A 12,671-nucleotide genomic window follows, 5' to 3' on the forward strand; every position below is an offset into this window, starting at 1 on the left:
ACATAGACCAATGGAGAAGAATAGAAAAATCCAGAAATTAATCCACGTGTCTACAGCCAACTGACTTTTGACAAAGATGTCAAGAACACTCAAGAGGTAAAGGACAGTCTCTTCAATAAATGGTGCTGAGAATACTGGATATCCATATACAGAATAAAGAAACTACATCCCCACCTCTCATCACATCAAAAATCAACTCAGAATGGACCAAAAATCTAAATGTAGGACCCAAAATGATAAAACTACTAGGTGAAAAAAAATATATGAGGAAAACACTTCAGGACATTGGTCTGAGAAAAGATTTTATGAATAAGACCTCAAAAGCCCAACCAACAAAATTAAAAATAAACAAATCTGACTATATATACCTAAAAAAACCTTCTGTACAGCAAAGGAAACAATCAGCGAATTGAAGAGACAACTTACAGAATGGGAAGAATGGGAGAAAATATTCGCAAACTACTCATCCAACAGGGGATTAATATCCAGAATATACAAGAACGCAAAAATCTCAATAGCAAAAACAAAATTGGATTTTAAAATGGGCAGATAATCTGAATAGACATTTTTCAAAAGAATACACACAAATAATCAACAAATATAAAAAGTACTCAACACCACTAATCAGGGAAATGTAAATAAAAACCACAAAGAGGCATCATCTCACCTGAGTTAAGAGGGCTATTATCAAAAAGATAAAAAGAAAATAATAAAGGCTGGCAAAAATGCAGAAAAGGGAGAACTCTGGCCGGGTGCGGTGGCTCACGCCTGTAATCCCAACACTTTGGGAGGCCGAAGGAGGTGGATCACCTGAGGTCAGGAGTTTGAGACCAGACTAGGCCATATGGCAAAACCACATCTCTACTAAAAAAAAAAAAAAAAAAGTTTACCAGGCATAGTGATGGGTGCCTGCTACTTGGGAGGCTGAGACAGGAGAATCGCTTGAACCTGGGAGGCAAAGGTTGCAGTGAGCGGAGATCACTCTACTGCACTCCAGCCTGGGCCACAGAGTGAGACCCTGTCTCCTCCCCACCCCGCGAAAAAAAAAGTGGGGGAGGAACTCTTATATGCTGTTGGCAGGAATGTTATATACTGTTGGCAGGAATGCCAGTACAGCCACTAGAAAGGATAGTATGGAGGTCCCTCAATAAAATACAAATGGAACTAGCATGTGATCCAGCAATCCTGCTACTGGGCGTTTATTTTTTAAAAAAGGAAATCATATTAGATAGACATATGCACCCCATGTTTATTACAGCACTATTCACAAGAGCTAAGATATGGAATTAATCTCGGTGTCCAACAACACATGAATGTAAAAGAAAATGTGTTATATATACAAGTGAAATAATATTCAGCATAAGAAAGAATGCAATCTTGTCATTTGCAGCAACATAAATGGAACTGAAGGACATTATGTTAAGTGAATAGAGCCAGGAACTGTTAAACACTGTGTCTTCTCACTCATATGTGGAAGCTGAAAAATGCTGATCTCATAAAAGTGAAAAGTGGACCAGTGGTTACTAGAGGCTGGGAAGGCTAGGGAGAAAGAGGGATAGAGAGAGATTTTTAAAGAATACAAATACAGCTTGGTAGGAGGAATAAATTCTAGTATTCTATAACACCGTAGAATGACTATAGTTAACAGTTATATTATGTAGTTTCAAATAGGTAGAAAGAGGATACTGAAATGTTTCCAACACAAAGAAATGATAAATGTTTGAGATGATGGATATGCCAGTTACCCTGATCTGATCACCAGGTACTTACATGTATTGAAACATCACTATGTACCCCACGAATGTGTTCAATTATTATTTGTCAATTAAAAATAAAAATGTATTAAAACTAACATGGGATTCTGCTGCACATAACTAGAATTACTGGTTGGAATGTAAATTGGGACAACCACATTGGGAAACAGTTTGCCAATTTATTATAAACAAGTGTACAATTTATTATTGTACACAAGTCTTTGTTCATAATATCCAAAGATGGGACACAACCCAAAAGTCCATCAGCAGGTGACTGAATAAGTAGATTGTCATATATCTATACAACAGACTACTACACATCAACTATAAAAAGAACTACGAATGCATGCAATGACATGAATGAATCTTAAAAACATTATAGTGAAACACTGAGTGAAAGAAACCAGACACAAAAGACTACATACATATCACTCCATTTATATGCAATTCTAGAAAACAAAAAAATTTCATCTATGGTGACAGAAAATGGACTAATGGCTACCTGAGGTGGGAGGGATTGGGAGATTTAACTAGAATTTGGACAAAGAACATTTTGGGGGTGATAGAAATGTTTTCCATGATTGTGGTGATTCATGGGTGAATGAGTCAAATTTGCCAAAATGTACACTTAAATGGGTAACAGTTTACTGTAAGTGAATTGAACCTCAATTTAAAACTTTAAAAGAAGGAGGAGGAGGGGAAGGAAGAGGAGGAGGAAAAAGAAAGAAAGAGGAGGAGGGAAATTAAGAAGGCCGGGTGCGGTGGCTCACACCTATAATCCCAACACTTTGGGAGGTCGAGATCAGTGGATCATGAGGTCAGGAGTTCAAGACCAGCCTGGCCAACATGCTGAAACCCCATTTCTACTAAAAATACAAAACTTAGTCAGGTGTGATGGCATATGCCTGTAGTCCCAGCAACTCAGGAGGCTGAGGCAGGAGAATTGCTTGAACCCAGGAGGTGGAGGTTGGAGTGAGCTGAGATCGAGCCACTGCACTCTAGCCTGGGCAGCAGAGCAAGACAACATCTCAAAAAAAAAAAAAAATTTGGGAGAAGACCATCCGATGTTAACTTCTAGCAGAGAAGGGGTTAGTAGTCAGCGCCACTGTATCAAAATACCACATTTTGTTTATTCATTCATCTGTCGATGGACACTTGGGTTATTTCCATCTTTCGGCTACTATAAATAATGCTGATATAAGCATTGATGTCAATACCTGTTTGAGTCCCTATTTCAATGGTGTGGAGTATATACCTACGACTGGGATTGCCGGGTCATATATTAATTCTATATTTACCGTTTTGAGGAACTACCATTGTTTTCCACAGCAGCTGAACTATTTTACATTACCACCAGCAATGCACAAGGGTTTCAGTATCTCCATATGTTTACCAACACCTGTTAATTTCTCCTTTTTTTTTTTTTTTTTTTTGTTGTTAATAGCCATTCTAGTTAGAGTGAAGTACTATCTCCATGTTATTTTGATTTGCATTTCCCTGGTAATCAGTGATGTTGAGCATCTTTTCATGTAATTATTGGCCATTTGTGTATTTTATTTAGAGACATGTCTATTCAAGTCCTTCTCCTGTCTCTTAAATAAGTTGTTTGTTCCTGTTGTTGAATTTAGGAGTCCTTTATATATTCTGGATATTCGTCTCTTATCAGAAATATGATTTGCAAACATTCTCTCCATTCTGGGGGTTGTCTTTTCCAATCACTTTTCATATGGGTTATATGATTTAATCACAGTGTCAAAGGCACGTTTAGCGTGCACCCAATATAGCACTGTATGACTTTTAGAGGCTCTCAAAACAACTATCCTGAGACACGGTACTCCAGCCGCTATCCCGGTATTCCTCCCTAGGCGGCAATAGGAGACTGCTCAGAGACGACAGCAGCGGACTCCGCAGTGCAGAGCTCCCGCGGGAGCCTCCAGTGCGGAGCTAGCGCGGTCGCGTCCAGCAGAGCTCGCGCGGGGGCGCACCGGAGCGGCGGTGTAGGTAACCGCCTTGTTTCTGCCGCTATTGCTTTCTTGAGGGTGTCACTGATGACTGGCTATTGCGGCTACCAGACGCTCTGGACACTTGGAACGCTCCTGAGTTTGCGGCTAGGTTCGCTTCCTGAATGGTACCGGGATCCTCCACTCTGGTTTCTCTTGGCTGCCCCGGAGCTACCTCCAGTCCCCATGGCCGTCTCTTTCAATGTCAGGCGGTCTAAGTTCCCCGCGGTGAAAATGGAGCCCGGTGAGTCGTGCCCTCGGCATCGCACCTGGTTTTGCAGCGTGGGCAGGTCACAGGTGCATCTTCCATGGGGATTTGAGCCAACCTGCACCCCCATAGCGCGACTGAGATTCCAAGTCACACGCAGGAGTTCTGGTCTCGCAAGTCCGCCTCTGCTGTCAGCCGGCACCCGACTCTGCAGGTCACAGCCCGCGATTTAGAAACGCCAGCACCCCGGTGAATGCCCAGGGCTCCTCAGCTTTAGCTGCACCGAAGTCGGCACCACGCCCGTCAGCTCAGCTGCAGCCTGACTCTGGGTTGGAAACTTTTCATGGTGGATGAGGCCTGTAACTACCCAGATGGAATCAAGACGCAATAGCCCTCGTCGAGGGATGCTCAGATGAGAGATCCTCAGCATTTGTGTCTCTGGAGAAGCCAAAAGCGGCCTTTGAGGTAAGCCGCTTTACCTATTTGCAAAGTTCATGGCTAATCACAATAATGTTAGGAATCAAGGAGAAGCTTATCGCCCTCTCTCACCGCTCTCTGTGCTTCCAGCACCAGAAGAACAGAAACTAGGTCAGTAAACAGGGAAGATGCATAGGTGGAAGTGCCGGGCAGCCAGGAAAGGTAGAGTGAAACGTATCTTTAAATCAAGAGTTTTGTTTTCACTTTTACATATTTCTGGGCATTTAAAGTTGACAACACCAGGATATTTATTATTTCTATTTATTACAAATTATTTATATAAATAATATATATAACATATAATTTATATATTATGTTTATATATAATTATAATTTATATATAATTATATATAATTTATATATTTTACATATAAATATATGTATTAATACATATATAAATACATAAATACATCTATTCATACACATATACAAATTGTATACATTTGTATACGATTTTATTTATATTTATTAAATAAAACTAACCCGGAAAATGTATACAATTTGACCAAAACTTTTATGAGGATCAGGGAAGAACTAGAACCACAGAATAAAAGGAAAGAGGTGTAAAAAGGGACTGCACAGTCCTTGGAGAAATGGCATATTCTAGATCTGGGACAGAAAATACACATGATGAATCTGGAACATCTTGTGCCAGAAAATAAGGAAGTGCTGAAAATAACAATTACAATAATGATAAAACCCTGCATTGATCACAATATGTCAAAGGGGCACAAAGGCCAACAGAAGAGCTCGCAGTGGCCAAAGCTGGAACAATTTGAGCAAGAAATGAATTCGGTGGTATTGGGTTATGACCCAACTGTGGTCTGAATTTTTGTGTCCCTCAAAGATTCACACTGAAACTTAATCCTCAATGCAACAGTAGTAAGAGGTAGGTTTGTAGGAGGTGATTAGGTTATGAAGGCTCCTCCCTCATGAGTAGGATTAGTGCCCTTATAAAAGTGCTTGAGAAAGTCCATTCTTGTTTCCCCTTTCTGCCATGTGAAGACACAGGGAGAAGATGTCATCTTTGAAGCAGAGAGCAGCCCTCACCAAACACTGAATCTGCAGGTGTTTGAAAGTTTGGACTTTCAAACTTTCAGAAACTGTGAGAAATAAGTTTTTGTTGTTTATAAATTACCCAGTCTAAGGTATTTTGTTATAGCAGCAGGAATGGACTAAGATAAACCCAAAGTTGGCCGGGCGCGGTGGCTCACTCCTGTAATCCCAGCATTTTGTGAGGCCGAGGCGGGCAGATCACGAGGTCAAGAGATTGAGACCATCCTAGCCAACATGGTGAAACCCCATCTCTACTAAAAATACAAAAAAAAAAAAAATTAGCCGGGTGCGGTGGCTGGCGACTATAGTCCCAGCTACTGGGGAGGCTGAGGCAGGAGAATGACGTGAAGCCAGGAGGCAGAGCTTGCAGTGAGCTGAGGTTGCACCACTGCACTCCAGCCTGGGCGACAGAGCAGACTCCGTCTCAAAAAAAAAAAAAAAGATAAACCCAAAGTTTAAAATAAATATTCATGAGTTCCTACTGGTATAAATAAATGATTGAATAAATAAGTGAGGAGAAGAGACAAATCTCCAATACAGAAGAATTCCAAGTAATGTATATAAATACAGCACCATCAAGGAAGGAAAGCCCAACTCCTCACTTTTTAAAATGCAGGCTGCAAATAATGACCTGGTTCCAAAGAGTTCAATGTGGAAAGGGGAGAAAAAGAGTAACTTTACACTGGAGAAAAATACCACATTAGCCAGGTAATCAGTGTCATAATCATCAGTGATGAATCAGGTTGACAGTATCTCCTTGATAGGATGTGATAGAAATGGTACTTTATCTCTGTTATCTTGCTCCCCAAAACCAATAGTGTCAGTCTAATCATTAGGGGGAAAAATCACACAAATTCCAATAGGGATATTCTACAACCTTACCAGTGCCCTTCAGACCCTGGTAAGGATCTGAAGCAACTTGTGCCGGAAAATAAGCAAGTTCCTTACCAGTACTGCTCATAACTGTGAAGGTCATCAAAAACAAGGAAAAATCTGAGAAACTGTCACAGTCAAGAGGAGGCTAAAGAGACGGGACAACTAAATGCAATGTGTCCTGAATAGGATTCTGGAACAGAAAGAGGACATCTGGTGAAAATGAAGAAAACCTAAATAAACTATGGACTTTAGTTACTAACGGGGTATCAATATCCTTTCATTAATTATAATAAATATACTAATGTAAGAAGTTAAAAATAGGGGAAGCTGGTTTCAAGGTATTTGGAAGCTTTTTATACTAGCTTCTTAATTTTTCTGTAAACCTAATGCTGTTCTAAAAAATCAATTATTCTTTAAACTATTGGAAACTCTATTTAAGTGATAGGTTTAAGGTAGCCACGAATTCTTTCTGTTCTTCCCATTGAAAGGTGGAATTGAATCCCTTCCTCTTCAATCTGGGCTTACCTTAATGACTTCCTTGACCAGTAGAATGTGGTGAAAGTGCCTTGATTTTCATGTCAGGGACATGATTTTCATCATCTTCTTGGAATACTTGCATGTGGAGATTGGCTTCTGTAATGGTTAATACTGATTGTCAGCTCGCTTGGATTGAAGGATGCAAAGTATTGATGCTAGGTGTGCCTGTGAGCGTGTTGCCAAAGAAGATTAACATTTGGGTCAGTGGGTCGGGAAAGGCAGACCCAACATTAATCTGCATGGGCACCATCTCATCAGCTGCCAGCTTGGCTAGAATATAAAGCAGACAGAAAAACGTGAAAAGGCTAGGCTGTCTTAGCCTCCCAGCCTACATCTTTCTCCCGTGCTGGATGCTTCCTGCCCTCAGACATCGGACTCCAAGTTCTCAAACATCAGACTCGAAGTTCTTCAGCTTTGGGACTCAGAGTGGCTTCCTTGCTCCTCAGCTTGCAGGCGGCCTATTGTGGGGCCTTGTGATCGTGTGAGTTAATACTACTTATTAAATTCCCATATGTGTATATATACATACACATATATACATATTAGATATACATACATTAATTATAATCATTATAATAAATAAGTATACATATACATATATGGGAGTTTATTAAGTAGCATTAACTCACACGATCACAAGGTCCCACAATAATAAGATATATACATTAAAAAGTCAGGAAACAACAGGTGCTGGAGAGGATGTGGAAAAAATAGGAACACTTTTACACTGTTTGTGGGACTGTAAACCAGTTCAACCATTGTGGAAGACAGTGTGGCGATTCCTCAAGGATCTAGAACTAGAAATACCATTTGACCCAGCCATCCCATTACTGGGTATATACCCAAAGGATTATAAATCATGCTGCTATAAAGACACATGCACATGTAAGTTTATTGCAGCACTATTCACAATAGCAAAGACTTGGAACCAACCTAAATGTCCATCAATGATAGACTGGATTAAGAATATGGGGCACATATATACCATGGAATACTATGCAGCCATAAAAAAGGATGAGTTCATGTCCTTTGTAGGGACATGGATGCAGCTGGAAGCCATCATTCTCAGCAAACTATCGCAAGGACAAAAAACCAAACACCGCATGTTCTCACTCATAGGTGGGAATTGAACAATGAGATCACTTGGACACAGGAAGGGGAACATCACACACCGGGACCTGTTGTGGGGTGGGGGGAGTGGGGAGGGATAGCATTAGGAGATATACCTAATGTAAATGATGAGTTAATGGGTGCACCACACCAACATGGCACAGGTATACATATGTAACAAACCTCACATGTACCCAAGAACTTAAAGTATAATTTAAAAAAACAGTACTCCCTATAGCTTTCCATTTTCTGGTTCCAGTCCATTCCTGAGGCCTCCATTCATTCCTTGAAACACTTCATTATCCTTATAATAAATTCCCATTTTGTGCCTCAAAAAATAAGATGTGTGTGTGTGTGTGTGTGTGTGTATCCTATTAGTTCTGTCCCTGTAGAGAACCCTGACTAAGGGTGGACGGATCACCTGAGGCCGAGGTGGACAGATCACCTGAGGTCAGGAGTTCAAGACCAGCCTGACCAACATAGAGAAACCCTGTCTCTACTAAAAATACAAAATTAGCTGGGCATGGTGGCGCATGCCTGTAATCCCAGCTACTAAGGAGGCTGAGGCAGGAGAATGGCTTGAACTCAGGAGGCGGAAGTTGCAATGGGCCGAGATCACTCCATTGCACTTCAGCCTGGGCAACAAGAGTAAAACTCCATCTCAAAAAAAAAAAAAAGGGCAACATCTGAAAGAAAAGTCACAAAGTGAACACTTGGATATTTAGACTCAGCCTTGGCAGTTTGGCCTGGCTAAAGTTGGGTAATAAGAGATTTTAAATGATTTTTTAAGAGCACTATGGTTAAACATCAGCTTATTCAAGTTCTAACATCATGGAACTCCTTGGGGAAAACAGGAAGTGCTACAGACCACGTTTTGGGAAAAACCTCTGTTTTCCTCATGGAAACCCTAGGAATTAAAAGTGGATAGATTCCTCTCAAAATCGAAGACTGTGTTCTGTTTTGCATTGTGTTATGTGATGGTTTTGATTTGGGGGAGCATCAGAAATTACTTTGAATTATGAGAGCGCTTTGGTGTGCAATAACTAAATAGGAAATATACTTTGGTAAATAACTAATGGCACTTGTTCGGGAATATATGGTTCTTTGCTTTTTTGGATCAGAAAAGCATGCTCTTGACCACCTAAAAAGTTGGAAATGCCCTTTCCCCCAACTCAGACATAAGACTCCCATGTGGGATGGGTTATCACAGAATGGGTTGATTGGCTTCGGGCTTCCTAGCAATTAAATGTGTGGTAAAATTATTGCACTGTCTTGTTCCATAGCATTTCTTTTTTGGGGGATCCAGGAACCGGTATAAAAATGAGACCCTTAATTTTTGGGGATCTATTTTTGCCTTCCAGCTGTGCCTGCTTTTTAGGCTGTAGAAACTGCATGCTTTCCTGGCCCTATTCCTCCAAGGGCTCCACCCTGCCAGTAATCCAGTTAACAAACTGGCAAATGAGCAGTCTTACAACTACTGGATCTTCTTCTGTCTGTCTGTGTATTTACATGTGTTGTGTGTAATGTTTATATAGTAAAAAATGGAAGACTGGAGAGAGAAAAATTATGTTTCAAGAACTATGGTACACCTGTTATTAGATTCTAATCTCATCAGTTGTTTTTGAGGGATTATTTTTTCTGCAATTTAGACTGACTGCTTATTCCTGTGAACCAACCAGTGATCTCTGGTTGCAGCTCAGAATAAACAAAAAAGACAGATACCACCTTTTGTCACAACTCGGAGTTATAAGTGACCCTCACCATGCCTATGCTTTCTGAATTCCTCTCTACCCTGAATACAAGAGACCCCAACAGTTAGGCAGGAATATCATTGCTCCTATTCAGTCTGAAGAAGTTACAGAATATGGATCTTCATCCTTCTACGACCCTTAGGATTAAGGGTTGCCTTGTAAAAGGGAGGGGGGAAATGTTAGAGACATTTGAATCAGAACAACTCCACCTTGAATAGGGGCTGGGTAAAATAAGGCTGAGAACTACTGGGTTGCATTCCCAGATGGTTAAGGCATTTTAACTCACAGAATGAGGTAGGAGTTCAGAACAAGATACAGCTTATAAAGACCTTGCCGATAAAACAGGTTGCAGTAAAAAAGCCAGCCAAAACCAAGATGGCAACAAAAGTGGTTTCTGGTTGTCCTCACTGCTTATTATATACTAATCATAGTGCATTATGATGCTAAAAGACACTCCCACCAGCACCATAACAGTTTACAAATGCCATAGCAACATCAGAAAACTACCCTATGTGGTCTAAAACAGGGAGGAACCCCCAGTTCTGGGAATTGCCCACTCTTCCTGGAAAATTCATGAATAATCCACCCCTTGTGATATGATTTGGCTGTGTGTAGCCTAGGGACTTGACACCCTGCATCCCAGCTGCTCTAGCCATGGCTAAAAGGGGCCAAGGTACAGCTAGGGCCTCAGCTTCAAAGGGTACAAGTTCCAAGCTTTGGCAGCATCCACATGGTGTTGAGTCTGAGGGTGCACAGAGGTCAAGAACTGAGGTTTGAGAACCTCTGCCTAGATTTCAGAGGATGTATAGAAACGCCTGGATGTCCAGTCAGAAGTTTGCTTCAGGAAAAAGCCCCTCATGGAGAACCTTTGCTAGGGCAATGAAGAATGGAAATGTTGGCTTGAAACCCCACACAGAGTCCCCAGTGAGGCACTCCCAAGTGGGGCTGTGAGGAGAGGGCCACCATCCTCCAGACCCCAGAATGGTAGATCCACCAACAGCTTCCACTGTGCACCTGGAAGAGCCAGAGACACTCAATACCAGGAGTGAAAGCAGCCACAAAACCACAGAGGCAGAGCTGCCCAAGACCATGGGAACCCACCTCTTGCAGCATGACTTGGATGTGAGAAATGGTGTCCAAGGAGATAATTTCAGAGCTTTAAGATTTGGCTGCCCTGCTGGATTTCTAACTTGCATGGGGCCTGTAGCCCCTTCATCTTGGCCAATCTCTCATATTTGGAATGGGTGTATTTACCCGATACCTGTACCCCCATTGTATCTAGAAAGTAACTAACTTGCTTTTGATTTTACAGGCTCCTAGGTGAAAGGAACTTGCCTTGTCTTTTTTTTTTTTTTTTTTTTTTTTTTTTTTTTTGAGACGGAGTCTCGCTCTGTCACCCAGGCTGGAGTGCAGTGGCCGGATCTCAGCTCACTGCAAGCTCCGCCTCCCAGGTTTATGCCATTTTCCTGCCTCCGCCTCCCGAGTAGCTGGGACTACAGGCGCCCACCACCTCGCCCGGCTAGTTTTTTGTATTTTTTAGTAGAGACGGGGTTTCACCATGTTAGCCAGGATGGTCTTGATCTTCTGACCTCGTGATCCACCCGTCTCGGCCTCCCAAAGTGCTGGGATTACAGGCTTGAGCCACCGCGCCCGGCCGGAACTTGCCTTGTCTTAAATGAGACTTTGGACTATGGACTTTTAAGTTAATGCTGAAATTAGTTAAGAATTTGGGGGACTGTTGGGAAAGTACGATTGGTTTTAAAATGTGAGAACATGAAATTTGGGAGGGGTTGGGGGCAGAATAATATGGTTTGGGTGGGTCCCCACCCAAATCTCATCTTGAATTGTTGTTCCCATAGTTCCCACCTGTCATGGGAGGGATGCGGTGGGAGGTAGTTAAATTATGGGGACGGGTCTTTCCCGTGCTGTTCTCATGGTAGTGAATAAATCTCATGAGATCTGATGGTTTTATAAATGAGAGTTCTCTTGCACAAGCTCTCTCTTTGCCTGCTACCATGTAAGATGTGGCTTTGCTCCTCCTTGCCTTCTGCCATGATTGTGAGGCTTCCTCAACCAGGTGAAACTGTGAGTCAATTAAACCTCTTTCCTTTTTCAATTACCCAGTCTCGAGTGTGTCTTTATTAGCAGCATGAGAACAGACTAGTACACCTTGTTTCTCTTATAATCAAGAAATAACCATAAAAATGGGCAACCAGGCCAGGCGCGGTGGCTCACGCCTGTAATCCCAGCACTTTGGGAGGCCGAGGCGGGTGGATCACGAGGTCAGGAGTTCAAGACCAGCCTGGCCAAGGTGGTGAAACCCCGTCTCTACTAAAAATACAAAAAATTAGCCAGGCATGGTGGCGGGTCCCTGTAATCCCAGCTACTTGGGAGGCTGAGGCAGAGAATCGCTTGAACCCAAGAGGCAGAGGTTGCAGTGAGCCGAGACAGCACCACTGCACTCCAACCTGGGCGACAGAGTGAGACTCTGTCTCAAAAAAAAAAAAAGGGCAACCAGCAGCCCTCGAGGCTGCTCTGCCTATGGAGTAGCCTTTCTTTTATTCCTTCACTTTCTTAATAAATTTGCTTTCACTTTAAAAAACAATAATAATAATAATAATTATACATGAATGTTAGCATGACTGATTTATGGGGAACTAAAATCATATCCATTGATGTTTCTGGATACAAAAAGTTTCAACTTCCCCTTCACAGCCAACTCAAATTTGGATCCAGTTATAAACCATAGCTATATTTTGATGTATACTTTCCTCAGCCTTGTGGAAAATGTGGTTAATATTTTTACTCTAAAAATGAGCCTCTTTTGCCCTTTCTAGATTCCTAAGCTTAAGAGTCCACTACCTCCCTGCCCCACAAGAAAAAAAAAAAAAGCATAAGAAAA

The 12,671-nt window shown here is 41.7% G+C and overlaps 1 protein-coding gene across 1 annotated transcript in view; it reads left to right on the plus strand.

The window, feature by feature from the left end:
* Nucleotides 1–3,868: 3,868 nt before the first annotated feature.
* IGFL4 (IGF like family member 4) overlaps nt 3,869–12,671 on the plus strand; it is a 36,491-nt gene continuing 27,688 nt past the window's right edge. Inside the window, exon 1 of the mRNA XM_073016268.1 lies at nt 3,869–4,427. Coding sequence (XP_072872369.1) covers nt 4,375–4,427 — 53 coding nt within the window. The 5' untranslated portion in view covers nt 3,869–4,374. The remainder of the gene's footprint in view (nt 4,428–12,671) is intronic.

Source organism: Chlorocebus sabaeus, chromosome 6 (assembly GCF_047675955.1).
Source record: "Chlorocebus sabaeus isolate Y175 chromosome 6, mChlSab1.0.hap1, whole genome shotgun sequence".
In the NCBI taxonomy this organism is placed as follows: Eukaryota; Metazoa; Chordata; class Mammalia; order Primates; family Cercopithecidae; genus Chlorocebus; species Chlorocebus sabaeus.